Source organism: Kogia breviceps, chromosome 11, assembly GCF_026419965.1.
Source record: "Kogia breviceps isolate mKogBre1 chromosome 11, mKogBre1 haplotype 1, whole genome shotgun sequence".
NCBI classification, from domain to species: Eukaryota; Metazoa; Chordata; class Mammalia; order Artiodactyla; family Physeteridae; genus Kogia; species Kogia breviceps.
Window position 1 is genome coordinate 97,661,254 of NC_081320.1, and position 26,743 is coordinate 97,687,996.

General features: G+C 52.5%; 1 protein-coding gene across 1 annotated transcript; it reads right to left on the bottom strand.

Annotated features, from left to right (window-relative positions):
- Positions 1 to 3,807: 3,807 nt before the first annotated feature.
- Positions 3,808 to 6,245, bottom strand: ID2 (inhibitor of DNA binding 2). Its single transcript, XM_059078439.2, has 3 exons — positions 5,753 to 6,245; positions 5,356 to 5,419; positions 3,808 to 4,574 (listed from the first exon to the last, which is right to left on the bottom strand). The coding sequence occupies exons 1-2, from the start codon at positions 6,098 to 6,100 to the stop codon at positions 5,363 to 5,365; spliced, it is 405 nt and encodes a 134-aa protein (XP_058934422.1). The 5' UTR covers positions 6,101 to 6,245; the 3' UTR covers positions 3,808 to 4,574; positions 5,356 to 5,362.
- Between the last annotated feature and the right edge of the window lie 20,498 nt (positions 6,246 to 26,743).

Consider the following 26,743-nt stretch of genomic DNA (forward strand, 5'->3'; position numbering starts at 1 on the left):
GACAGACTTTCTTACGATCTTCCTGGGCTAGTGAGTAATATTTTATTTTAGTCTATACCTTAGCTGAGATCTTAGGCCTTCAAGGGTTCTGCGTGGTGGTCTTGGTCGCAATGTCCTGCTTCACATGGTTCAAAACCTTGTTGTCCATTCCTGTTGGGCCCATGCCCCTAACTTGCAGGGCCTGGCACCCTCACGCAGGGCAGCCACAGATGTGTGCGTGCACCTCACTCTGAATCTGCTCACTCCACGCGTCCTCTGCAGGGTTCCCTGACGTTCTTGCGACCTCAGGCTGGTACCCCTCAGAGTGCCTACGTCAGTAGTTGGCACTGAACACAACACCTGCTGCTAAGCTTCTCAGCAGATCTTGCTGCCTCTGTCCCAAATTATCTTTGTGAGGAAATAGAAGGACATTCAAAGCCTTGTCAGAACCATCTCCAGAAGGACACTCAGAGCCTGGAGGCGCTTCTCCACCAACAGAGAGCGACAGAAAGGGAAGGGTGGGCGGTGAGTCAGGCTATTTGACTATTTGGGTGGTCCTGGAGCTGTGTGCCCACACTGTGGAGAGCGAGCCCCATAAATAATGATCCTTGAATTTTTTTAAAAAAAGCTCCACGGTACAGCTTTTTATTAACAAGAATGCTATTTCCTATTAAATTCAGAAGCCCCTTCTCCATTCCAGTAAAACACTGGGCTGAGTTTCTCTGTTCACTGACTGTTGTGTGCCCTTGTTCACTCAGGTCACATCTCTGAGTCCAGTTTCTGTAGGATGGGGAGACCAAATGTCCGCCCAGCTCTGAGGATTTATCCATGGCTTGGAGGACTAAAAGTAAATGCAATCTGACCCGCACATTTATTGTTTGAGGTCAGCGTGACCTTGATTCCAAAATTGGGTAAGGACTGCAAAAGACACCACAGCTCAATTTCATTCTCAAAAATTCCAAGTAAAATACTGTCTAACAGAACCCAACAGTGTCTATAAAAAGTAATAATACATCATGTTCAGGTAGGATTTAGTGCAGAAATGTAAAGGTAGTTACCATCAGAAAAATTAGTGTCATACATTAGAGAAATTATATCAATAAATACAGTAAAACTATTTTACCACATTCACCCCCAAATTATGATTTAAAATTCTCCAAAAAAACCTGTAACAATTGATAAAGACTACATATTACAGCAAAATCCTAGAGCCAGGTCACACATAATAGACAGAGTTTGACCTGTTCTCATTAAGGTCTGGAATAAGACAAGGATGCCCACTCACATTCACACTTATTTCTTTAACATAACATTGGAGGTCCTGGCTAAGGTTATTAAGCAATTCACAAACAGTAAAATTAAATTAAACAAAAACTTAAGGAAAGAGATGGGAAAATGTTCCGGCTTTCATTGGACTTCACATTTCTTTTTTTTGTTTGTTTGTTTGTTTTTGCGGTATGCGGGCCTCTCACTGTTGTGGCCTCTCCCGTTGCGGAACACAGGCTCCGGACGCGCAGGCTCAGCGGCCACGGCTCACGGGCCCAGCCGCTCCGCGGCATGTGGGATCTTCCCAGACCGGGGCACAAACCCGTATCCCCTGCATCTGCAGGCGGACCCTCAACCCCTGCGCCACCAGGGAAGCCCCACATTTCTTTTTTCTTCACAATCTGGTTACAATCTCTTTGAGGCCCGGGACCATGTCCGATACTTTTATTAAAATCCAGGATAGCACCTACTGCAGAGTTGGTGGTAGATATTCGTTTGCAAAAGGGGATCGTATCCAAGTTATGAAGTAGTAAAGATGAAATAAGAGCCCCATGTGGAAACGACTGTACACATTCTAGAGGAGTAGGCTCTCACGACATCATCATTCATTTTCAAAAGCTTGTTTCTCCCCGGTGATTTCTCTCCTAACTCTCCAGCTGATTAACTCGGGTTCCAAGCCCCTAAGCCCTGGGCCCCTTAGACCCCGCTCGCGAACTGCCTTCCTCGCGCCGGCCAGCAGGTGGCGCTCGGCCTCCACCGGCCGGACCCCGAAGGACCGCCCGGGCTCCGCCGCGAAAAGTCCCCTCCGAAGGGTGCCTCGTTCCCTTGACGCTGCAGCTACTCTAGGTCGTCGTCCAAAACTTGGCAAACGGTCCCCGGCTCCCAGTGACAGTGCAGCTGTCGAAGGGCCCCGCCCCGGCCACACAGCTTCCCCCCGCAAAGCCAGCGAGCCCGTGCACGAGACCCTCCGCCCGGGTCAGATCCCCTCGCCATCTGAGCCGACCACGCGAGGGTCACCGAGGCTGGGGGCGACCCGGGGCTGGCGTCTGCGCAGTCCCCCCGCCTCCCCGCCCAGAGGAAAGGACGGGGGTCGGCAGCGACCTGGCCTCCCTCCCCCCGCCCTTGACCCACCCGGGTCCAGCCCCACGCAGGGTGGCCTGTCGTGCAGGGCGCCGGAGGGGCTGACGACAGGTGGACGGACGTCAGGCGACAGGCCTGAAGGGGGGCGTGGGTGGGGTGACCCGCTGCGCCCAGGTGCCACAGCCAGAGCCCGCTTCCCTGGGGCTATGATTGTCAACAACAACGACGGCCCTGGTACTGTGCCCGGATCAAAGGACGGGCCCACCTGCGGACCAGGATGAGGTCCAGCACGGGCATGACGCGCAGGGCGCGGGGGGTTGTCCAGAGCCTCCCTGGCCGGCTGCAGGGCCCCAGCCCAGGAGGAAGGAGGCTCCGGGGCCGGGACCGCTGCGAGGATGCGGGAAGGTGGCGGGGTTCGAGCTGAGGGCCCCAGGCTGCCTCTCCCCCCACCCTCCACCCCTACCCCGCGCTCACCGCTCACTGGTGATGGATTCCGTGTCAGGGCCGGAAACACCGCAGCCGCCAGGTCAGACTCAGTGGCGCCACCCAGCACCTGCTCGGCTGGGGCCCCGAGAAGGTGGCCACAGGTGAGACACCTATCCTCGCCCGCAGTCCTCCAGCTTCCTTCTCCAGCTCCAGTCCTCCCCGGACCGCGCTTCCAGAACCTCCCCCGCTCCCCTCACACCCCCGCGGAAGTGTCTTCCAATTTGAGAATATAAATATACGTACACATATGAATTTTAAACACGTATCTATACTAGCTATATATTTTGAAGCTGGGTCCAAAGGCTGCCACGTGAGGGCTGCGGTGGAAACTGCCGGCTGACACTCCGGCTCTCTATCCTCGCCTGGGCAGTCGGGCGGCGCAGTCAAGGGTGAAGGGCGGTTTAATAGCCACCTGTCTTGGAACGTGGGCCCCGTCCGTCCTTCTCAGCGCAGGGGCAGCACACAGAGGCTGGCGCCCAGGGCCGGTTACGGCATTAGTCCCAGGGCAAAGGGTCATCAGGAGAGAGGAGCACTGAGGGGTTTTTTCTGCCCTTCCTCTGAATCTTAAAATCATGTTCTGAATTCTACGGAGCCTTTTGTCTTCTCATTCACAGCAGTTTCATTCACCCCAGAAGTGTCTTGACAGACAGGTAGGCCTCCGGAGTCCACATTTATTTGAATGGCCTACCTCTCAAGAGTCACCACCACAGCAATTCCTTGGTTTGAAACCCAACCCCAAGCATGGAACTAATTTTTCCTTGACGGACTAAGAGAAACTTCTGGGTTTATAGACTTCCCAGCCCGTCAGCTCTCCTAAAAAGCAGCAGCGGCCCTTTGCCCCTAAGCGATAGCCCTGACCACACATCCGGTAAGGCATTTCTCAGCACACAGGTTCCAACACTTAGGGGGTGATAAAAGGGATGAAGGAGGAGGGATTAAATAAAATGGCGCGATAGAGACAGAAAGAGAATCTTAAAAATCATTCAGATTCAGGTATTGACTTCAGACATGTTTATTATAATCTTATACAGTCTACATAAATTTGAACTTGTATTTATTTGGGTTCAGTTATATAACAGCATAATAAAAATCAAAGCACTGGTCCTCTGAAATAAAGCAGGCAATCACCATTCAATAAACACACTTGATTTATTTTGTATAAAAGGGTTAAGTTTACAACTAAACTTTTATAAAAAGTTTAGCATGAATAAGTATATCATTACACTTTGTATGCAGAAATATACATTTCTGCCACTGTACAAGAAAACTCTAATTAGAGAGTTCACAAGGTTTCACTCAATATATATATATTTATATATAAATATATACACAGCATTCAGTAGGCTTGCGTCAAAAAGGTAATTTCTGACCGAAAGTCTTCATTTAAGTAACTGAATACTGGATCCTTCCGGTATTCACGCTCCACCTTTGAAAAAAGGCAAAGTCTGCTTAAATTGGGCAATTCCTTGTGATTTTAACGTTTTCGCTCCCCATGGTGGGAATAGTATATAAAGAAAACCTTCCAACTGCAGAAAGGGCATTTAAAAGTCTTTTTCATAAATAACTAATATCACAGTCCATGTCAGAAAACACCCTGGGGAAGTTGATCATTCTTAGTTTTCCTTCCATTTTTAAAAAAGGTCCCTTTGACTTGTTGTCCTCCTTGGGAAAGGGTTGAAAAGTGAGTTCAGCGCCTTAAAAGAGCCTGTGGAGTTGTTGTTGTTATTGTGCAAAGGAAACAAAAAGTCAGCGCCTGCAAAAGACTGGGAGAGAAGGGGGTGTTAGGAGGTTTTAACCCAAGGGCAGAGGCGGCAGACTGGTGCCAGGAGGAAGCCGCAGTCTGAACACTGAACCAAACACTCAAACGTTGGGCAAACCCCGGCGTCCAGATGCAACACACATACTCGGCCTGGACAGCGCAAATAAAACATGAAAATAGCAGAGACTGGGGGAAAGCTTCCCCACGCCATCTCTTATTTGGATCTCCAACGGCAGTGCTCACAGGCGCCAGTCTGCTTCTTGTAACAATTATTTGATTGAAAACAGCCCTTTCGTTAACAGATAGGGAAGTCGGAATCCCACATCACAGGGTCTGAGGCACAGGGCAGCAATGCTCGGGTTAGCTGAATCCCAGAGGGCTGCAGTTTTGGGGAAGGAGGATCCCTATGGAATTTGCGGCGATAAGATTAATTATATGGAGGTTAGTACCTCATAGTACCAGAGCGATAGCAGAAGACAGCCGGAGTATGTTACGTGCCCACAGAAGCCAGTACACATTTGTCTCCTCCACCTTCAGAGTAAGTAAGTTCCTGGCATCATTTTTTTTTTTTTTTTTAAGGAAAATGTCGTGGGATTTTGAGTAACAGGAGCTAGAGGCCCCCTTCATGTCTAGAGTACGTGTAAACAATGTACTACGTGTAATACAACGAAGTACACATTCATTTACCAAGCCAAACATTTTACAGATACGCAAGTACACACGCGCGCGCGCGCACACACACACTCCAAGCGCCAGTTCAACGCGAGGCACAAGCAAACACTCACCATTTATTCAGCCACAGAGCGCTTTGCTGTCATTTGACATTAAGTCAGAAGGGAATTCAGAAGCCTGCGAGAGAGGAGATAAGAGGCACCACGTTAGACAATCTTAAGGAGAAAGGGCCTTTTTTAAAACAGTTTTTGTTTAAGCAGCAAGTTCCATTAAATACGTTAAATGCTACATTCAGATTCAAAGACAGATGCACTAACAGGTTAGAACTTACCAGTAATTTCACGCACGACTCAATCTACACCATATTTGTAAATAATAATAATAAAGTTATTAGCTCATCTGTAAGTCACCGACTACGGCCGTCCGTCTGGACAATGGCTCTGCCAGGGGCAGCCCAGGCATCGCCGGGGGTGCGCGGCAGCAAGCGGGGGGCATGGGAGCAGGTCTTACCTGAAAGGACAGGATGCTGATGTCCGTGTTTAGGGTGGTCAGCGGCGTCCTGGACGCCTGGCTCTGCCCGGGTCGCTGGTGGTGCAGGCTGACAATAGTGGGGTGCGAGTCCAGGGCGATCTGCAGGTCCAAGATGTAGTCGATGACGTGCTGCAGGATTTCCATCTTGCTCACCTTCTTGTTCTGGGGGATGCTGGGCACCAGCTCCTTGAGCTTGGAGTAGCAGTCGTTCATGTTATACAGCAGGCTCATCGGGTCGTCCACCGGGGTTTTGCTCCGGGAGATGCCCAGGCTGTGGTCCGAAAGGCTGTTTTTCCTAACGGACCTCACTGGACTGAAGGCTTTCATGCTGATCGCGGGGAATGAGAGACCGGGAGGAGGGAGCGGGCTGCCCCGGAGCTCAGTCCGCCGCCGTCGCCGTCGCTGTCGTCGCCGCCGCCGCCGTCTGCGGAGCTACCTGCCCTCGGAACCGGGCTCGGCTCAGAATGAAGCTGAGAGCCCGGCCCGGCGGCTTTTATTAGGGCTCGCCGGGGCAACACGATCCGGCTTCCCTGCGTCCCCATTGGTGGAAGGCAGCGTGTCCATCAGGCCTGGCGGGCTCCCTCATTGGCAGGCGCGGGCGCGAGGCGAGCGCTCGGTCCTTCCGCGTTCGCAGCCAATCCCTGCGGGGTGGGCGGGGCGGGCGCGAGCCTAGCTCGGGTGGTAAATAGAGTACAGTAAGCGCCGGGCCGGAGGGGAGCGGAGGGGAGCGGAGGGGAGCGGAGGGGAGCACAGGGGAGCACAGGGGAGGGGGAGGACAGGGGAGGAGAGGACCGGAGAAAAGGGAGAAGGCGGTTGCGGACAGGGTGGGGGAGGGGGGAGACGAAGACCCCGGGAAGCTAAATGTGCATCTTAATTCTACTCCCAATGGCTAGGCAGGACCCTCCCCTTAAGGTGTCCCCCGACGAAGCCTCTACACCTCGGAGCTTTCAGCATCCCTAAAATCACAGCGACACAGGCCAGGTCTGCACAGCAGAGGGAAAGTCACCACCGTTCCCTGAGCCTCACGGAATGTCATCAAGATAGAAAGCATTTCTGAAGAAAGTGAAAACGCAGATAAGTTTGCCATCGACAAGTGACTTTTGTAGAGTGAGTTCGGTCTCTTAAGATAAGGAAAAGCTTTGTAAAAAAACAAAACCAAAAACACCCACGCGCGCATTCAGCGACAGGTTTAGTGTGGGATCGTGCAACCCGGAGCAACGCAGGAGGCATTATTGTAAACTCTGTAAAATGAGTACTTACTGGAAACCATGCTGATCGCTAAGGAGCTCTGAGAGGCAAGACTCTGGGTTCCTTTTCTAGAACTGGGAAGGCTATTGTAATGATCCTAGTAATCGGAAATCATTAGGAAAATTGTATACTGAACTTGCATTTATGTACGCTGCCTTTGAGAGGCGGCCGATCTGTGTTCTGCAATGTAGGTGGCAAAGTAAGGTGATTAATTATGCACAAGTCGTGATTTCTGGTGTCACATTCCAGCGCCTGCTGTATTTTAAAATTTTTGTATAGGTAGGTGGCCCCAGCCATTGGTAGATATCTTCACACTATTTAAGAAAAAAAATCTGTCAGGTACCAGGTTGGGAATGTTTTCAGCACTAGGACTGGAGGCAGCTTCAGTTTGTGTCTCCCCCGCCCTTTTTTTTTTCTAGACATATTTTAAGGCCTCATTCCTGCGGTCTAAATAAAAAAAAAGTTTGCAGTTATTTACTCAAATCCTTTTCAGTAAATTCACACATAATTCTAGCTTAACTGAAGACTACAGTAAATTAGTTGTGTTTTGAAAATCATATTTCTCTAGAATATGCTAGAAAATCTGAGAAAAGATTATATTGGTAAGTTTACTTTTTTGTCTCAATCTCCATCTACCTCCTCTGCATTTAAGAAAGAGGAAGAGGGCAGAACTGGAGAAAAAGCCAAGCTTAATAATGGGGTTACAGTATTTTTTCCTTCAGTGAATGATTAATTCCTCGCTGGTGAGCCAGCTGGTCTGGTCTGGGACACCAGTTGCAGCCATGTGCCTGCCCCACGGCTTCTCTTGAGGGAGGGAGAGGTGGTGGCGCTAGGGTGGATGTCACTTTCAGAAAATCCAGCCACTTCAGTTTGGAGGATGGAGATGGTTTCCTGACCAGCAGAGAAATCTGCTCGGGGCCTGGCCGGGCAAAGGCTGCCTGCGACTCTGTTCTTGACAGTATTCCATTAACAACTTCTTCTCTGATATTAAGTCTGGAAATGATTTCATACCCGAGTCCCCGACAGTTCGAGCCTTTTGATGTACTTTGTGTGCATGTGTTTCTGTCACATACATGCCACAGTGGAACAGATTTTGTTTTGACACTATTTTGGTTCATGATGTTATACTTTGACTATTTTACAATAATAGCCAACGTAAACAAACATCTTTGGGATTCTCAAATTATTACTTGTGATTCTTGGACATTGCAGCTCTGAGATACTGACGCGTTCCTAGCTTTTTCCAAGGACACCGTATGTTAACATCCGTGCCAGCCTCATTATCCCCAGTCAGGCTCTGGGCTGGTTCCTAATGAGCGTTGTGCAGGATTACTTTACACACTTGCAAAGCTGATTGAAGCACTGCCTTCTCCCATGATCATTTTTGTACCCTGATGCAGTAAAATGGCTAAATATGGTTAAAGTTTTCTGGTGTTTCTTTCTTTAGCGCCCATGTCAGAGTCCAGTCAGCCTGATTGTGTTGAATTCGATTCGATTGGCACACTACCCAGTTCTACATTCATTTAAAGATCATTTTAAGGGGATTATGGGGCTGTATAAGTCAATGATTAAAAAAAAAAAAGCCTTGAGTTACTAGTATGTCTGTCTCAGCAAGCCCAATACGAAATTACCTTTAAAATTATGCTTTCATCGGGAAAACGGTGTTGGAGCATTTTCGGGGTGGGTTACAAGGCATCGAAAAATCTGTCAATTGGGGTCTCAGTGGGTTTGCATTTGAGGACTCTTAAAGCTGCAGAAAGGGCCCTGGATTTGCTGGATCCGTGGGTGGTGGGAAGGTGTGAATGGCTTCCGGTGGGGAGGGTGGAGATGCAATCCGCCCCCCCACACACACACCCACTTAAAGCCACACGCCTGCCCTGGAAGTTTCCCTAACCTGGCTCCACGGCTCACTCCCTCGGTCTCCACCCCGGGCTCGGCCGCCGGCTCCCAGCGCGTCCAGCCCCTCGCGGTGCTCAGAAGCAGCCACGGGCCGGGCGCACCGGGCCGGCTGGGCCGCCTTTGCAATCCCCGCGTGATGCAACTCGGGGCGGGAGGAGCCTGCGGGGGGCCGGGGGGGGCGGTCTCAAGGTCCTCCCTGCACATCTGGCACAATTGGGAGCGCTCGCCTTTCTTTCCCCCGGTTTTGTTCTCACAGCTGTGTCCATTCCGCCCGTGACCCCCCGAGTGATCCCTGACAGGTGATGAATTGGCAGCGGCGGCGGCGGCGGCAGCGCGAGGGCCAGGCCGCGGCGGGGCCGGAGCCGGAGCCCCGGAGCAGACTCTCTGGCGCCAGGCGCGTGACGCCGCCCATTCACGCCGCCCTGCAGCCTTGTCCTCGCGGCGCCGCTCAGGCGGCTGCCATGGCAACCGCGCCGTCACTCAGCGCGCGCGCCCAGCTGATCAATGCCTGCGAGGCCCGGCCGTCCGCGGCTCGCCCCGGCCGGGCCGCTCGGCCCGCGAGCACCTGCAGCCGCTGCACGTCTTAAGTTTCGAGCGATTTGGGGGAAGGAAGGACGACCGAGAAGAAAAGAAAAGGGGGGTTGGGGAGAGAAGAAAAAAAAAAGGCCGGGAGAGGGAGAAGAAAGAAATCTTGCTTGTGCAGAAGGAGGCGTAATGTGGCTTAGAGGTTGCCAAAGCAAAAAAAAGGTTTTGCTTTATTTTATTTGTGTTTGCAACCGAGGCGTTCAGGGTGGGGCTGGCGCGAGGGTTAGGGCGGATGGGGAGAAGGTGACTGTCTTAGTGGATGTCGAGATTTATTTGTTCCTTTGGATCCTCGCTGGGATGACTTTGATGCTGGACTCCCCAAAATACCTTTGAAGGACCCCTCATCCCCGCACCCCTACTGTCTGTCCCCTGCCTTCCTCCTCGGAACCCTTGGAGGTTGCGCTAAAAACCCTCAGATTTTTCCAGAACAGCCCCCCACCCCGCCCCCGGGAGGCGGGAGGATGTGCAGCGTGGCCCCGCGGCTCCCAGCCTCTGAGCGCAGCGGACCCGCGTCTGCGTCCCCTCATTTCCACTACAAAGACGGGCAGGCTTAGCCCCTTCCCAGGGCTGCGTTTTCAGCAGAGAACATCAAGAGGCCAGAAAGTTCCAAGTCAGCCCGCGGACGCAGACGCCTCCTCGGTCCGGGCTTTATCTCCAGGGAAAGTTCCATTTTAAGAACCAGATGCCAACATTCCCGGACAGTTTATGGCATCCGGATCCCTCAAGGGTGCGCATCTGCAGTTTAGAGTGTTAGCAGCAATTATTTATCTTCTGTCCCGGAGAGGAGTTCATGAGCATGGATGTCCTCTGCTGGCCCCGAAACCGCGGGGGTGGGCCACTGCCGTTCCCGATCCTGTTATCTGGTTTAGCGGAGTTTGTTGTGGTTTTCGAGGAAACAGCATCTGGATTACATAAGGATTCAAGTTTTTGCTTTACTTGTTTATTTAATACCTTGGCAAGAGGGAGCCCTTACCCTGAAACCAGATAACCGAATTTGGGTTTAAAACAGCCTTAGATGAGGGGCAAGGAGAGGGGAAAAAATGAGCAAAACCACAAAAAGCAAACAAGGGGATGTTTATTTTTCTCTCTTTGGGTAGTTTTGAAGACCTGCCTAACCTCTCCTCGTTCTTGTCGCACACAGCTAATAAATTGCACCAACAAAGCGCTTCAGCTACTACAATGGCTTAGCAGAAGTCGCTCCTCCCCCGCGCCGCCGCCGTCCCCATCCCGGCCCTAATTCCTTCTAGGATTCGCGCGCGGTCCTGTTTGCCCAGAGATCTCGAGAGCACCAGGAAAAACGCCGTGCTAAAGCCAATTGCTTTCAGCCGTCTGATCTCCTTGTAGGGAGATCACCTTTCAGCCCCGTTCAAAGAAAGCAAAGTTTGGAAAGTTTGGCGGAGGGGCCGATTTAACTACCAGCACGGCAAATATTTAGTTACAAATGCTGTGAAGTGCCCCGATTTGTGGGCGCGTTTGGCTTTCACAAAGGATTTTCCTGTGGCTTTTGTTCCGGTCACCAAATTAAAAAAGAAAATTAACTTGAGCGAGAGATAAGGTCTTGCAAAACAATCCCGGGCCGCCCGCGAGCTGGCGGGCGCGGGGCTGGCGTCGCCGAGTCTGCGCCGCCCCGGGGCGCGCGTCGCGGGGTCCGGCCCCCGCGGGGAGCCCGGGTCACCGCGGGGACCCCGGGCCTCCGCCCGCCGTGCTCCCCCCGCCCGGGCCGCGGGGGCTGCCCACCGGCGTCCGTGGGAATCCGCAGCAGCCCTCTCCGGCCAGCGACGAGGGCGGGCTTGTCCGGAATCAAGCTGCATCTCAGTATTATAACGCGGCACCAAAAGTAAAACCCGAGGCTCGGCTTGCGAGTCCCTAACAAGAAACACATTGTGCGCTTTTTTTCCCCTCTTTCGCCTTTTTGGCCGAAGCCACATTTGCGCGCCGGCCGCGACGCCGAGCGCCAAGTCCATGACTTCAGAGGGGAGGAACCCGCCCGCCCCGCACCGCGTGCGCCCCCGGCCCCGGCGGCCGCCTCGCCGCGCCCCGCTGCCCTGTCCCGCGGGCAGGTCACGGGCTGAGGCCGGGGCTGGGGCGCGCTCGGCGGACACGCGTCCTGCGCCCGCGGTGCTTCGGCCACTGCCCTTTCCCGACCCGAGAGGCCGCCGATGGGGCCCTGGTGGCACCCAGGAGGCGCCAGGACGGCGACTTCTGATCCCTGGCCGCTCAGGTCGGCTGGTGGAGGGAATTCGTTTTTTCAAGTAGTGACACACTTCTCTCCACGCCCTCGCCCTCACCATCCCCACGTCTTTGAGGCTTTCACTCCCAGAGTCTGCCCTCCCACTGGCCTAAAAATGACAATTTACAATGTCCCTTCTCCCCAGCTGGAAACAGCACAAGGGTTCTGCAGGCCCCTTGATGCCTGTCATATGTCACTGCTACCGCTGTCTGCGGGAGGTGACAGGACCCAGGGCTGTATTTTCAGGGAGGTGAGTGCTGGGGACCCAGCCAGCAGGGGGGACCTGCTGGGGCTGGAGCAGTCCCTGGGAACCCATCCTCAGCTCATCCCGGATCACGCTGCCTTCCCAGCACCGCTGATGCCGGGCCCTCATAAGTTTCAGTGCTGGGGCTGCCCATCAGCTGGACCCTGGAGGAAAGGCCGGCTGGGTTAAGTGGTACATTTTCTCTTAACCGTCTCTGCTTTTCCCGGAGTCTTTGTGAAGAGCATAGAGACATCATATTTCAAAGAAAAAAGGGCAACGTGATGATGCTCTTTAAAGAAGGGGAGGTTGGGACTTCCCTGGTGGTGCAGTGGTTGAGAATCCGCCTGCCGATGCAGGGGACGCGGGTTCGAGCCCCGGTCCGGGAAGATCCCACATGCCGCCGCGGAGCAACCAAGCTAGCTCAACTACTGAGCCCGCGAGCCACAACTACTGAACCTGTGTGCTGCAACTGCTGAAGCCTGTGTCCCTAGAGCCCATGCTCCGCAACAAGAGAAGCCACCACAATGAGAAGCCCTCACACTGCAACAAAGAGTAGCTGCAACTAGAGAAAGCCCGTGCACAGCAACGAAGACCCAACACAGCTAAAAATAAAAATAAATAAATTTTAAAAAATAATAAAAAATGAAAAACAGATGAAATCAAATTTAATTTAAAAAATTTTAAAAAAGATAAAGAAGGGGAGGTTAATCATTCACATTGGGTAAGAATAGTCATTTACAAGCCCATCATAGCTCACTTGTTTTACTCTTCAACTTGACCCCATCAGTTAGGAAAGGCAGATGCTGTCCCCGTTTTGCAGAGGAAGAAACTGAAGCACAGAAGAATAACAGATCCATCTGTGAGCCCACACTCCCTAGAACAGTACCCTGTGATGATCCAGACGTGTGTGACCTTGACCCCAGGTGGGATATTGATTACTTTTTTACCTTAAAATTTGTTCCAGTCTCGCAGGGAATTTATAAAACACTTTGTTCTCACCTTCCTCAGAAGTTAACACTGAGTGGGCTTCCCGGGTGGCGCAGTGGTTGAGAGTCCGCCTGCCGATGCAGGGGATACGGGTTCGTGTCCCAGTCCGGGAGGATAGCACATGCTGCGGAGCGGCTGGGCCCGTGAGCTGTGGCCGCTGAGCCTGCGCATCCGGAGCCTGTGCTCCGCAACGGGAGAGGCCACAACAGTGAGAGGCCCGTGTACTGGAAAAAAAAAAAAAAAAAAAAGTTAACACTGAGTGACTGAGCCTGATTTTTTATTAACAAAAGTTCAACTCAGACCTCAGGACTTGACACCTTCGTGTATGTAACAATCACCTTTACAAGCAGAGTCCTGCAGCCCATCTCTAGAAATTCTGATTAATTGGGTTTGGTGAGTAGCCCAGGAAACAGCCTGAGGAGACACTGATGCAGGTGGTGCAGGCACCACACTCTGAGAAGCTTCAGGTAAGCAACTGGCCTCTTAAATCAATCCTGCAGTTGGTGCGGTTTGCCTACAGGATAGAAGGAGCCATCTTGGACCTCTTGAGGACCCATACATTTGTTTTCAGAGAACCCAAGAGGACAAGGGAAATTTATTATATTTACCCGCATTTTTACGTTCTCCTGTGTTCATTCTTCCTTCCTGATGTTCCAGTATTCTTTCTTTTGTCATTTCCTTTCTTTTTCAAGGGCATCCTTTAGACATTCTTTAAGGGTAAGTCTGCTGGTGACCAGTTGTCTTAGTTTTCCTACATCTGAGAAGGTCTTGTAATCCTCTCGATTCCTGGAGAACGTTTTTGCTGGATCTAGCCTTCTGGGGTAGAGTTCTTTCAGCATTTGACATGTTGTGCCACTTCCTTCTGGCTTCCATGGTTTCTGATGAGAAATCTGCTGTTCTTCAAGTTGCTTTTTCCTCTGTAGATAAGGTGTTATTTCTCCTTGCTCTTTCTATCTTTGGTTTTCAGAAATTTGTCCATGATGCATCGTGGCATGGCTTTCTTTCTTTTTCCAGTTTGAGGGTCTCTCAGCTTCTTGACTCTGTAGGTTTAAGTTTTTTTGCCAAATTAGGAAAATTTTCAGCCATTATTTCTTCACATACTTTTTCAACCCCTCCCTCTTTCTCCTCTCCTTCTGGGGCCCTGATGACAAGAATGTTAGATCTTTTTGCTATAGCGTCACAAGTCTATGAGGCCATGTCCTTTTTTTTTTTCTTTTGTCTACTCTCTCTCTCTGTTGTTCAAGTTGGGTAATTTCTATTTTTCTATCTTCAAGTTCAGTGATTCTTTTCTCTGTCCTCTCCATTTTGCTTTTGAACCCATCTAGTGCATTTTTTGCTTTGGCTATTGTATTTTTTAGTTGTAAAGTTTCCATTTGGTTCTTCTCTGTATCTTCCACGTCTTTAATGAGATTTTCAATCTTTTCCTTTTTTGGAGCATATTTACAATTGCTTCTTGAAAGACTTTGATGGTTGTTGTAAAACCCTTATTAGTTAAATCCAGCATCACATCAACTCAGTGTTGGCAACTGTGGTCTTTTCTCATTCAAGTTGAGCTTTTCCTGGTTCTTGGTATGAAGAGTGATTTTTGCTTGAACCCTAGACTTTTTGGGTGTTATGAGACTCTGGATCTTACTTATACCTTCTGTTAGAGCAGGTCTCTGCTGACACTACCCTGGCTGGCAGGGGAAGAGATGCCTCCTCCTGTACCTACACTCTGGGGGCTGAAGACCTCTTACCTCTGGAAGGGAGTGAACACCCCAGCTTTTCACTCAGCCTGCTCTGAGACCACCCTGTGGGGAGCGGAAACAGTGCCAGGTTACTGCTGGGTGAGGGTGAAGGTCCAGGCTCGCACGTGATCTCTCATAACACTGTTGAGGGGGCTCATTGCTGACTTGCAGGGCGGCTGCCTCTCCTCCCAACCCTACCATCTTTAAAACCACCCTATTGTAGAGGGAGGCTGAGATGGGGGTGCCTCATGACAGCAGGGTAAGGGTGGAAATGTAGGCTCTCCACTTGGCCTTTGCTGATGGTGGTGGAGTTGGTGCCCCAGTTGTATCTGTGTGGTGCTTTTTTAGAGTGGTATAGTTATTGTCTAGACATTTTCTGTCTTTCCAGGCTGCCTCGTTCCTGGTCAGTTGCTTGAGAGGGCAGGCTTTTCTTGTTTTCTTTCTTGTCTGTGTCCATCGGTGTTTCTGGGTGCCTGCTTCCCCAGCACCTGGTCCAGGATATAAGAGGCACAAAGAAAACCCAGGGAAAACACCACCATGTCCTTCCTTGGGCCCCACAGTCACCAGCCAGTCTGCCCTCCTCTCCACCTCTCAGAGTCTGCTGATGACTGTTTTCTGGCTGGTGCCTAGAGTTTTTTAGCTCTCCTTGGCAGGAGGAACAGGGAGAAGTACATCTACTCCATCTTATCTGGAACTAGAAGTTCCTATATGTTGATCATTAAACAAAATAGGAAACATGGAGGAGTGGTATCTGTTTAAAGAAAACTATTCACATTTCTTTATTGTTTGCATTTGCAAAGTACTTTTCCGTGTACCTTATTTCATCAAGTCATGGATTTAACTGTTTTATCAGGCCCAGCCTGGCCCTGACCGCAGGTGTGTAGAGGGATCATTAAGCCTGATGGTTGTAGAATCCCTGGCCTAGACAAGTATTGTCCTCACCCTTGGCTGCAAGGGTTGCTTAGAATTCTTTTAGACTGAGTCTAATTCATCCCACTAGCACCTTTTGCGTCCTGGGTAGCTAGGGGAGCTAGAGGGATCTCTCCCCTTCCCACAGCAGGGCTCTCATGCATACTGCTAGTGCTGCTGCCTGCTCCTCCTCTGTCATTCCTCCTTGGCAGGTCCAGCTCCATGGGCATGTCACCTGAACACCTAGCTCAGAGGGGCCCCATGCTTGGGGTTTAATGCTATGCAGGTGTTATCCTGAGATTCTTTTTTTAAAAAAATAAATTTGTTTATGTATTTTTGGCTGTGTTGGGTCTTCGTTGCTGCGAGTGAGCTTTCTCTAGTTGCGGCGAGTGGGGGCTACTCTTCACTGCGGTGCGTGGGCTTCTCATTGCGGAGGCTTCTCTTGTTGCAGAGCACGGGCTCTAGGCGTGCGGGCTTCAGTAGTTGTGGCACACGGACTCTAGAGCACAGGCTCAATAGTTGTGGCGCACGGGCTTAGTTGCTTTGCGGCATGTGGGATCTTCCCAGACCAGGGCTCAAACCCGTGTCCCCTGCATTGGCAGGTGGATTCTTTTTTTTTTTTTTTTTTTTTGCGGTACACGGGCCTCTCACTGCTGTGGCCTCTCCCGTTGCGGAGCACAAACCCGTGTCCCCTGCATAGGCAGGCGGACTCTCAACCACTGCACCACCAGGGAAGCCCGGCAGGTGGATTCTTAACCACTGCACCACCAGGGAAGTCCCTGAGATTCTTAATAATTGTTATCTTTCAGTTGTGTTTTTTGAGTGACATCTGTTGGGACAGTGGAGCGCGTACTGGAGGCTGGCAGCCTGAACCAAATGTGGTCCCGCCTCCATGCTTCCCTGGGTGCTTCCACCTGCTTCCTGCGCCTTGCTGACCCAGCACTGCTCTTCCGTCCCCCGTGAGGGCCTAGGACCGGGGCAGGAAAGGTCAGAGTGGGTGAGCGCGCCCCGCATGCTGAGTTGAAGACCAGGGCTCTGCGCACCTGTGTCTTGATTTGTCTAAGCATCCTTGTGACCAAGAGGGTATGCCTTTAAATCACAAATTAAAAAACACCATGACAGGTAGAGAGAGACTGTGGAAGAAAGAAAGAATCCTTTTTTCTGCTTTTTGAATTGGGGGGGGGGCTGCATTTTCACTTCACAGTGGGCCCTGAAATGGATGTATATTGCCCTTCACCTTGGCCTACAGGTCTCTGGTAGCTTTTGAGGTCACTACCCTCAAAAGATGCCGCCTGATGAACCATGCTTCCCAGAATTCATGCTGCATGTCATCCTTCCCAGACTGGACCTGGGCAGGCCCCATGAACCCAACAGATTGCAGTGGACGTGGTGCTGTGTGATTTCCCAGGTTAGGGTCGAAGAAGCCTTTTAGTTTCCATTTTGGTTTCTTGGCTTTTCTCTTACAGTCACCATGGAAGAAGTCCAGGCCTCTGGGATTCCACCAGGCTGTGAAGAGGAAGTCCAAGCTCAGGGCATGAAGAGGCCACACAGAAAGCGCTATGGGCGGGAGGGGCCAGCTCCAGCCCTCTAGTCAGCCCAGATAAGCACTTGACTGTGAGTTAAGGAGACAACTTGGATGTCCAGCCTAGAAAGGCCTTCAGGTGATCTCACTGCAACCACTAATTGACCACATTCACCGGAGAGTCTTTGAATCCAAGCAATAAGATTGAGAGAGAAGAAACTATGGTCTGGAGCCGCTAAACTTTGGTGTAGTTTGTTACGCTGATGCCTAAATGGCCACCAAAAGGGAAAGTACAGATGGCGGGGGTGTGTTGGTGAATCAGTTTCAAAGTATAACCTTACACATGCATTGCAGTTGTAATCACGGATAACTTACTTCAGCTTTTTTCTTCCTGGAAGTTTTACAACAACAAATGATTTATAGTGCACAAAATAAACGTTATCTCCACGTCCAACAAAAATGCCTTAATTTAAAAAAATGAGTGGTCTTATTGGACATCGTGGTGTTTCGTATATACTCAGGTATATAGTGTGGGTCTATTTTTAAACAATCAGAATCCCTACTGACTTTCCCCTAAGGTATAGGTTTCATACCCCTGTGTGATGAACCCAAACCAAGTAGGATAAATGGCCTGACTGGCTCCGGGCCCTGGAGAGCATGGGAAAGCTGAGCAGGGGGAGAAGTGGCCACTTGTAGACCCCTCAGCTTCCCTGGTGAGGGTGTAAGAGCACCTGGTGCCTCTGGACGTTCCAGAAACCGCATCTTAGAAACATCTCCTCACTTCTCAGCATCAAGATTTTAAGGTGATTTTGGCATTTTTCTTTACACGTCCTGATTTCGAGTGTGGAGCCATCAGGCTTTCTGGTTGGGGGCAGAGGCTCTTTATCCATTGCCTTGCTGATTTGACTTCCAGAGACCCCTGGGACACCGTTTTCCCCGAGGAAGACCGTGCTGGTGTGGGGCCTCGAAGCTTGAGTACCGGGAAGGGGGCTGGGAGCCCCCAGGCTGTGGCTCTTGGCAGCTGCTAGAAAGCCGGGGTCCGTCTTCCCGCGACGCCATTCCTGCTCCTGAGACAGGAGTGTGCTGGTGCGGTTCCAGTTCCTGAAGTCCTGCTTGAGCCCCGCTTCCCCAGAGAGGAAGAAACCCCGAAGAGCAGAACGCTTACAAGAAAGTGTTTACGTTCTGTGGCTGCTGCTGTCGTGGTGTTTGGGAGAGGGGCTGGCGGGGCGTAGAGAGGGTGGACCTGCCACGTCTGAGCCTGAGCCCTTGGCCTTGAGGGGAGGTGCAACCTCACCCTTCATTTCCTTTTGCTCCGTGGGCATCTCTCCCTGGTCACCGCTGCCCTCGGCGAGTCACCGTGAGCCCCGATGGCTCCTCCACCTGCATGAAGAGGCGCACATCACGTGGAGGGCTGGGACGGAGCATTTCAACTCTGACCCTGACTTCTCAGAGTGTGGCGTGAGAGCTGGCCTCCGGTCCAGACCCACTGAGTCAGAACTTGCAGGGAACCAGAGCCGCTGGTGACTCTGCACAGCAAGGCCTGCAGCCAGTGCCAGTGCCAGCCCCCCACCCCGGGGCCTCTGCAAGGAGCCAGGAGCACAGGTGTGTGAGCTCTCCCGCTTTTGACTTCAAAATAGCATCTTTGCAGAGCAACTCCTAGCATGTGAGTCGCAGGGCGGCCTTAACAGCACTGCCTTCTCTGAGTCTCACCTTGACCAGCAGGACACGCACCGTCCTCCCCATTTTGCAGACGAGGCGTCGAGTGCAGAGGGGAGCCGGGCTGCAGGGCCGGGTGTCAGGTGGGGTCAGGCCTGAACCGCAAGGCGCCGGTCCAGTCTCTGTCCCACGGGGAGTGGGAGTGCCTGTGGACGGGGAGGGCGCAGGCGTGTGTGGGGGAAGTGGGCCTGGGATGTGCTGAGCACCGCGGTGCGGCTGTGAGTCCCATGTCGCAGACGCCGGGCCGGGGCCGGGCTCGGGCAGGGGGTGGGGGTCCCCTGGCTGAGACCGCAGAGCCTGGGAGTTGCGGGGCTGGGACTCCCACCCTCCAGGCCCCTGTCCCCGCGTGGCGGGGGGCGTCCTGCAGCCCCGCTCACTCCAGCGCAAGCCTGGCACAAGCCCTTTCGCGGCCTGCTCTCCCTAAACCCTGCACAACCCTCCGGCTTGGGCCGCAGCGCTCTCCTGCCTAACCTGCCGGGAGACTCTGCCCTGTCACCCATCCTGTCCGAACAGCCAGGAGGCGGGAGCCAGAGGCTGGACACTGGCCTGTCTGATGCCAAAGTCTCACCTCTGTCCTGAGTTACTTCCTAAGGCTTTCTGAAAGTGTATCAAATCCATTTAATTATCTTCCGGAGAAATGTTGCTTTAAAAAAGGAAACATTGACAATGGGTATTTTACAAGAGTGTGAAACATAACATTTCCAAATACAATATTCTGCACCATCCTCACCACCGTGCCTTAGGGCTCCCTTATGGGCTAATGACTGCCGAGAGGAACAAAAGCCCCGGCCGCTGTCAGTGGGGTTTGAAGGACTGATGCTGAGGATGGAAGGCCCCTGAATGTGGGCGGTCCTCGCAGCAGCATACCCTGTGGGGAGCGCCCAAGCACTTGGAGTGAGCCTGCCTTGGGCCCCAGTACCGAGGCCATGGCCGGAGGCGTGTGATGCAGGGAAAGTGCAGAACAGACTGGGGTTGAAGGGGAGGTGTAAAAATCTAGGATTGGCGTCTTCCCTGGGAGGGGCTGTCATTTGGAAGCCCAGTAAAGGGGGTTACTCCGTTACATGCACGGCACACGGCATTTTCACGTGATTACGCCTGGAACAGGAAACATGTAGGAAGCTGTTTTCATAGTTTTCTTTATTAACGTTTACATGAGTTAAGGAGCATGCAAACAGATCTGGCAAAAACGTGTCAGTAGTAAAACAACAAAGCTGCTTTTAAAGAGGGAAGTCACTGGCTTGTGGGTAATCATATCTTACCTCAGCTGGAAAAGGAGACAGGTTTTCCAAGCTCAGACGTGCAGCCAGTGTGAATGGTGGCACAGATGAAATAGAGCTCAAAGACAGGTACCCTTCCATCCATCCATCCGTCCATCCGTCCATCCATCCGTCCAGGCACCCTTCTAGGAAATTAGGAATCGTCAGTGAACACAACGGACGAAAATTCTGACCACCAGGATGCTACATTCTAGAGGGGAGAGACAGAGAAACGAAATCGGTGAGTAAATCACAGAGGTTATTACAAGATCGTGAAGACTGTCACTAAAGCAGGGTTGGAAATGAGCCGTGCCAGCAGCAGGGCACAAGAGTGATGGTTTTGAATCGGGTGGTCCTGGAAGGCTGCATGGAGAAGGTGACACTGGATCAGAGACTTGAAGAAAGCGGTCTCCCTGCTTCCATGGCTGGAACCAGAGTACAGTAAAGGAGGAGAAGGCCGGGTACTCGTTAAGCCTGCACAAGGGTATGTACCTGATCTCAACAACCCAAGAGGAGCTTTAGGGGCTCTATTTTAGCGTGAGTCAGAAGCTGAGACTTAGAGAGGCTAGGTAACAAGTCTAAGGTTGCAGAGCCACTGAGTGCCAGGATTAGGGAGTAAAGACAGGGATGACGGACACACTGTATCTGCATCTTTCAGTCACAAGTATGAGAGAAAAAATAGTGAGGAAAGTTTTTCTCAGGTGGAAGAGAGTAACAAAAACCCATAGGCAACATTTTCTTGTCTGCTCAGAAACCGAGGGTCATCTAGGCAGTGGTGGGACTTTGCTGTTTTCTTCTTGTAAAAGCAGAGCCAGGGAAAACCCAACTGGAATGATCTGGAAGCTTCTGGAATATATGGGTTTATAGACCCCACCTTTACCTATCCCATAAGCATTTGAGGGTAGGGTGAGGAGTAGGGCTGAGCCCTTTACATTTTTTCACAAGATTCCTGGGCAGTCCTGGGATCGTGTTTTAAGATACACTCCTGGGACCCCCAGCTTCTTAGCAGAGGTGGAAAGATGACTGCGGAACCTGCGTTTTAGATAAGACGATTCTTATGGCCATAAGGTGATTAGAAGTGGCCACTTTATCATCCCATGAAGGGTCTGACTTTTGGGGACATTGAAGGAACTGTAGGAAATAACCACCCAAATTTACCCATGTTCCATTTAAAAACACAATTATTTGGAGTCAAAATCAATTAGTTCATTGACTTTTTTTTGAAGATGTTGGGGGTAGGAGTTTATTAATTAATTAATTTATTTTGGCTGTGTTGGGTCTTCGTTTCCGCGCGCGGGCTTTCTCTAGTTGCGGCGAGCGGGGGCCACGCTTCATCGCGGTGCGCGGGCCTCTCACTGTCGCGGCCTCTCTCGTTGCGGAGCGCAGGCTCCAGATGCGCGGGCTCAGTAGTTGTGGCTCACGGGCCCAGTTGCTCCGCGGCACGTGGGATCCTCCCGGACCGGGGCTCGAACCCGTGTCCCCTGCATTAGCAGGCAGATTCTCAACCACTGCGCCACCAGGGAAGCCCTAGTTCATTGACTTTTGAATGTCCACCACACAGTATTGGAGAGGACAAATTAAAAAAACAAACAAACAAATGTAAGCAATCTTTTTGTGTTTTGCTAGTGATCAAGTTCTGCTTTTCGGTCTTTTATTTAGTGCTATTTCTGTCTACAAGCGTCTGTAGTTCCGCTCATTGCTCTGGCTCCATCTCAGCTATTCTCCTCGGTAGGCAAAGTTCTAGAAATTCAACGTTTACAGGACTTTGCTGTTTGGTGAGAGCCGCAGTACTTCGGCGGCTTGTGGAATCTTGGCCTGACTCTTCCCGCCCCGCCCTCCGAGGAGGGCCAGCCAGGGCCCTGTGTTTGCCCCAGCTGTTTTGGATGCCCTCCCCCCGGGGATCTCTCGGGGCAAGTGACTCAGCGTGACTCAGCAACCTGGCTTTTTAGGGGAGCCAAGATATTCTGCCACACGGCCAGCATATGGTACACATTCACACCGCTTAGCAAAATCATTGTAAATGAAACACACCAGGGAAAAGGAGAAAGGCCCAGATTTCCTCACACCCAAACTGGAGAGATGGGATCAAGGATGCAGAGGACAAGCTGAGAAAGCGTCCTCCCCCTGGGGCCCAAGTGCAGAGCTGCTGTTGCCCTGAGGTGGGCGGGGGAGGAAGAAGCAGTAACACCTGAGTTTCCATGTGCAGGGGGGTCCGATGGGAGTGTCTCCTCCTGGCTTGAAAAAGAAAACAGCCGGCCACGAAGGAAGCAGCACAAATGGTTTGATGCAACTGCCACCATGGCGGTATCGGCTTTATTTACTGGGGGGGCGGGGGGAGGAAGGTACCCTTTATTCCAAATTTTTAAGCTTAGTGAATCTTTAGCTTCTTTTCGTTCCTTTTTCTTTCTTAGTGGCGTGAAAGCACAGCTCTTTAAAAGGCCATCGTAGCCGCCGATACTTGGCATTCTCTGCAAATGGGATTTTGACGCTGTGAATGCTGCCAAGAGGGACCTTCTGGCATCCCTCCTTGGACAGCCAGTGCGAGCTCTCGGACTGTTTCCCCTCGGCATTTCTCGGGTCATTGTGTTAAAGCCTTCGGCTAAAGAACAGCCTCTTTGAAGCAGCTGGTTTGGGCCGGCCTCCTCCTCCCGGGATGGTTTCTCGGTATTTGGTGCTCACGTGACAGAGAACACACACTGGATTCCTCGCCTTTTAGAGCCCGTTGTTTTCTTCATCTGAAGTAGCTTGTTATGCTTTAGAAAGATTTTGCTTTTTAGGTCATAAAGTGGAGCTTGAGGACTGGAAGAGGGTTTTTGTGTGTGTGTGTGTGCGTGTGTTTTGTTTTGTTTTAATGTCTTGACTCTGTGTTGAATGTTTGAAGTTTCTGAGAGCAAGAGATGAGAGCCTGAGGTTGGCTTGGAGAGGTTTTACAGGATGTCCAGCTTGTCCTAAGGGGGCGGCATTGAAGGGTCAGGCTTGGGCTCAGGGTTAAGCCCTGGTCAGATGGGTCAGGTGGCTTTCAGGCAGGCGTCCCCTCTCCCGCCGACCTGCTCTGGTTCTTTGAACGGCACCTAATACCCCTGTAATGTTCTCAGAGAATGAGCTCCCGGCAGCAGGGCCTGGTTCGTCCTTTGCACCCCTGTACTACAATACCTACAACAGTGCATGGCGCGGGCCATGAGAAGGGATGGATGAAGATGCCTTTGAAATGTTGGCGGCAATGACACGTTCTCTGAGGGGAAAGCTGGGAGGCGTAAATTAGGAGTTTGAGATGAACAGGTATACACTACCATATATAAAATACGTAACCAACAGGGACCTGCTGTCGAGCACAGGGAGCTACACTCAACATCTTGTAATAACCTGCAAGGGAGAAGAATCTGAAAAAGAATATACACTACACATACATCCTTATGTATATATCTACATACATATATATACACACATACACACATATAGTATAACTGAATCACTTTGTTGTACACCTGAAACTAACACAACATTGTAAATCAACTAGACTTCAATTTTTTTTTTTTTTTTTGCGGCACACGGGCCTCTCACTGTCGTGGCCTCTCCCGTCGCGGAGCACAGGCTCCGGACGCGCAGGCTCAGCGGCCACGGCTCACGGGCCCAGCCGCTCCGCGGCACGTGGGATCTTCCCGGACCGGGGCGCGAACCCGCGTCCCCTGCATCGGCAGGCGGACTCTCAACCATTGCGCCACCAGGGAAGCCCCAATTTTTTTTAAAAAAAGACAAATTCTCTGCATCAAAGTCCACTCACTGATTCTTATTTTAAAACAAGAGATCAGTGTCTCCAGTTGCTCCTAAATCAGTGGGAAAGGGGCAATGAGAAGGCCCGCGTGTATGTACTGACAAATGTTTGCTGAGCAAGGAGCCCAGGGAGGAGAAGAGCTGAAGAACACGGGGCCGACACCGAAGAACAGGACATCCACAGCACGGCACAGACTGTAACCATTTACGAATGGATTCTGACCGTCAGGGAACGCTATAGCAATGTTTTTTTTGATCCTGTCGGTATCAAGAGAAAACCAGTAATTGATTGCTTTTTTAAAAAGACACTCACATGGTCTGCTTCATTTTCTTGTTTAATTTTTAACTGACAGAACCTCCTTTCAGTTTGCTTCTGGCAAGAAAATTGTAGTTAGAGGTGGCCTGCTGTTTACCAGAGTCTATATAGGGAAGATAGCACGGGACTTCTCGGAGGTGTCCCAATTTTTCTTCAACCGTAAACTGTTTTTTTTTTCCCCACGTGAAGCCCTTTGGAAACTGAAGTAAATGCCAGCTCTGATCTCTCACCTCCGCCCCGCCCCACTATGGACTGGATGTTTGTGTCCCCCCCCCACCCCTCCACCCCGATTCATATGTTGAATCCCTAACCCCAGTGCGATGGTGTTTGAAGGTGGGCCTTTGGGAGGGGGTCAGGATTAGGCGAGGGAGGGGCCGCCATGATGGGAGGAGCGTCGTATAAGAGGGGACGCCAGGGAGCCTGCCGCCCCGTACACCCCGTTTGCGGAGCCGGCTGCAGCCCTGCAGAGCGCCAAGGGCTCTCCCCAGACACTGACTCCGCCAAGGTCATGATCTTGGACTTCCGGCCTCCAGAACTGTGAGAGGTAGACGTCTGCCGTTTAAGCCGCCCAGTCTGTGGGGTGTGGCGATAGCAGCCTGAGCTGCCCACCCCGTCAGCTCTCCCCACTCAGTCCTGGGTCCCCGTTCCCCTGGCCCCGGCCCCTCGGAGGGATGTTCCCTCTGGGAAGTCACAGCTGCCCGGGGTCCGGGTCCAAACATCAGCCTCCCCTCTGACCCCTCCCAGCCGCCCCTGCCTTCTGGGTCACGTCCAGACTCTGACCGTCCCGAGGGCCCGGCGGGTCGTGCCCCACCCCACGGTCCGGCCCGAGCCCTGCCCGACCTGCCTGCTGCTCTCCGGGACGCTGAGTTCTCTCCGGTGCTGGGTGCGGGTGCCTGCGCCAGTGCCCCTCTCTGGGGCTCCCCGCGTGCCCCCCCTTTCGTGGCCTGGCCCTACTTTGTCCCTCAGTCTCCAGTGTCACGTTCCCCAAACCTTCCCGGGCCCACCTGGGCCCCCTCCGCCAGAGCCTCACCCTCGGGGCCGCGTGCGCCGGGCTGGGCTGCTTCCGGGCCGAGGCCTGTAAGCTCTTCAGCCGAAGGACTGCGGTGGCCCGTGGCCCCGGCCGGGAGCTTTCATCACAGACCCGGCGGGCGGAGCCATGTTCAGGGGCCAGAACCGTCCCCGTCTCGTTGGGGCACTAGGGCCGCGGCTCTCAAAGTGTGGCCCTTGACGTGGGCCCACAGGGAGCGTCAGGGATGCAAATTCTCTGACCTCACCCCAGACCCATGAGTCAGAAGCCCTGGGGAGGGGGCAGAGGTCCGTGCCGACAAGCCCCCCCGGGGGGATTCTGATGCTCGCCAAGTGTGAGGGTCCCCGGGCCAGGGAAGGAATGATGAGGATAAATTGCAGCTCCTCTGGCGGCCTCCCCTGTCCCCTGTGCACTCAGGTTTGACATAAGCATCCAGAGCCACCAGAGGGGGACCCCTGTGTCCTGAAGGCACACTCAGAGGATAGAGTTGGTCACCCATAGCTTAAAACCAAGCGTTAGCAAAACCCACGGGAGACCAGGCCAGACCAGATCTTGGAAGACAGGGAGCCGAGTGTCCATCAGGGGGTCCAGCTAAAGGCTCCTCAGCTACTGTCTCGGGCCCCTGGGCTCCCAGCCAAGCACACCTGGCTGGATTGGGAGGGGGTGTTAATGGTCATCGGGCTGGGGAAGGAAAGGGGTCAGAAGTGCAGGTCAGAGTCCAAGACCGGAGCAGTGGACGCTGCCTGGAATCCTGCTGGCGGAGCTCGTTTCTTATCAGGCCTGGACATCTAATGTGTTGTGTTCACGTACTCATAAAATGTTACTGTCGAAAAGGAGCCCTGAAGGTCACTTTGTGCTGTTTTTAAAGCTACAGTCGAGAACAGAGGTCTCAGCCACTCCTCTTCCGCTGTGTCCTCGGCAGACGTCAGTCCCGGGAGCCGGGGGGTGGGGGGCTCTCACCTGGTCCAGGGTGGTCCCCAAGGCTGGCTGCCCCTGTCTCTTGTCCCCCGGGCTGCCGGGGGGTGAGGGAAACGGGTGTGGGGAGTCCTCAGAGTGGCTCTGCCACCTCCGGTAGGTCCACGCCAATCGTTGGAGGCTTTCTAAGAATAGGGGATGCGCAGCTTCTTTTATTCTTCGGTTTTCACCCAATTCTTGGGCAAAGGGGGAATTTGCACTCAGTGTCCGCTCAATCCTGCGTTTGCCGTACGCTGAGAAATGAAAACGGGGCGGGCCTAGCCCCTGCTGGCCCCTGCTCGCTCCTCCAGAGAGGCCACGGGCAGGGCTGACAGACGCACATCGCGGAGCCCCTCCCCCAACTCAGGTTTCCAAGCAGCGGCGCCGGGACTGGGGTCACCGTATAACTCATTCTCCGAAGCAGGACGTTCGTCAGAGGAGCCGTGGACGCCAGCATAGCAGCCGTGAGCCCTGACCGTCCTGGGCAGGACAGCGGCGGGGTCACCTAACTCAGGACTGGCTGAGGGCGGTTATGAGGGATTGCAGCTGTCGTGTTGCAGCCAAGCAAAATCACAACGC

Coding starts and splice junctions, on each gene's coding strand:
- ID2 (XM_059078439.2), bottom strand. CDS start 6,100: ATGAAAGCCTTCAGTCCAGTGAGGTCCGTTAGGAAAAACAGCCTTTCG. Junction 5,420..5,752: donor TCAGCATCCTGTCCTTTCAG/GTAAGACCTGCT, acceptor CCTCTCTCGCAG/GCTTCTGAATTCCCTTCTGA.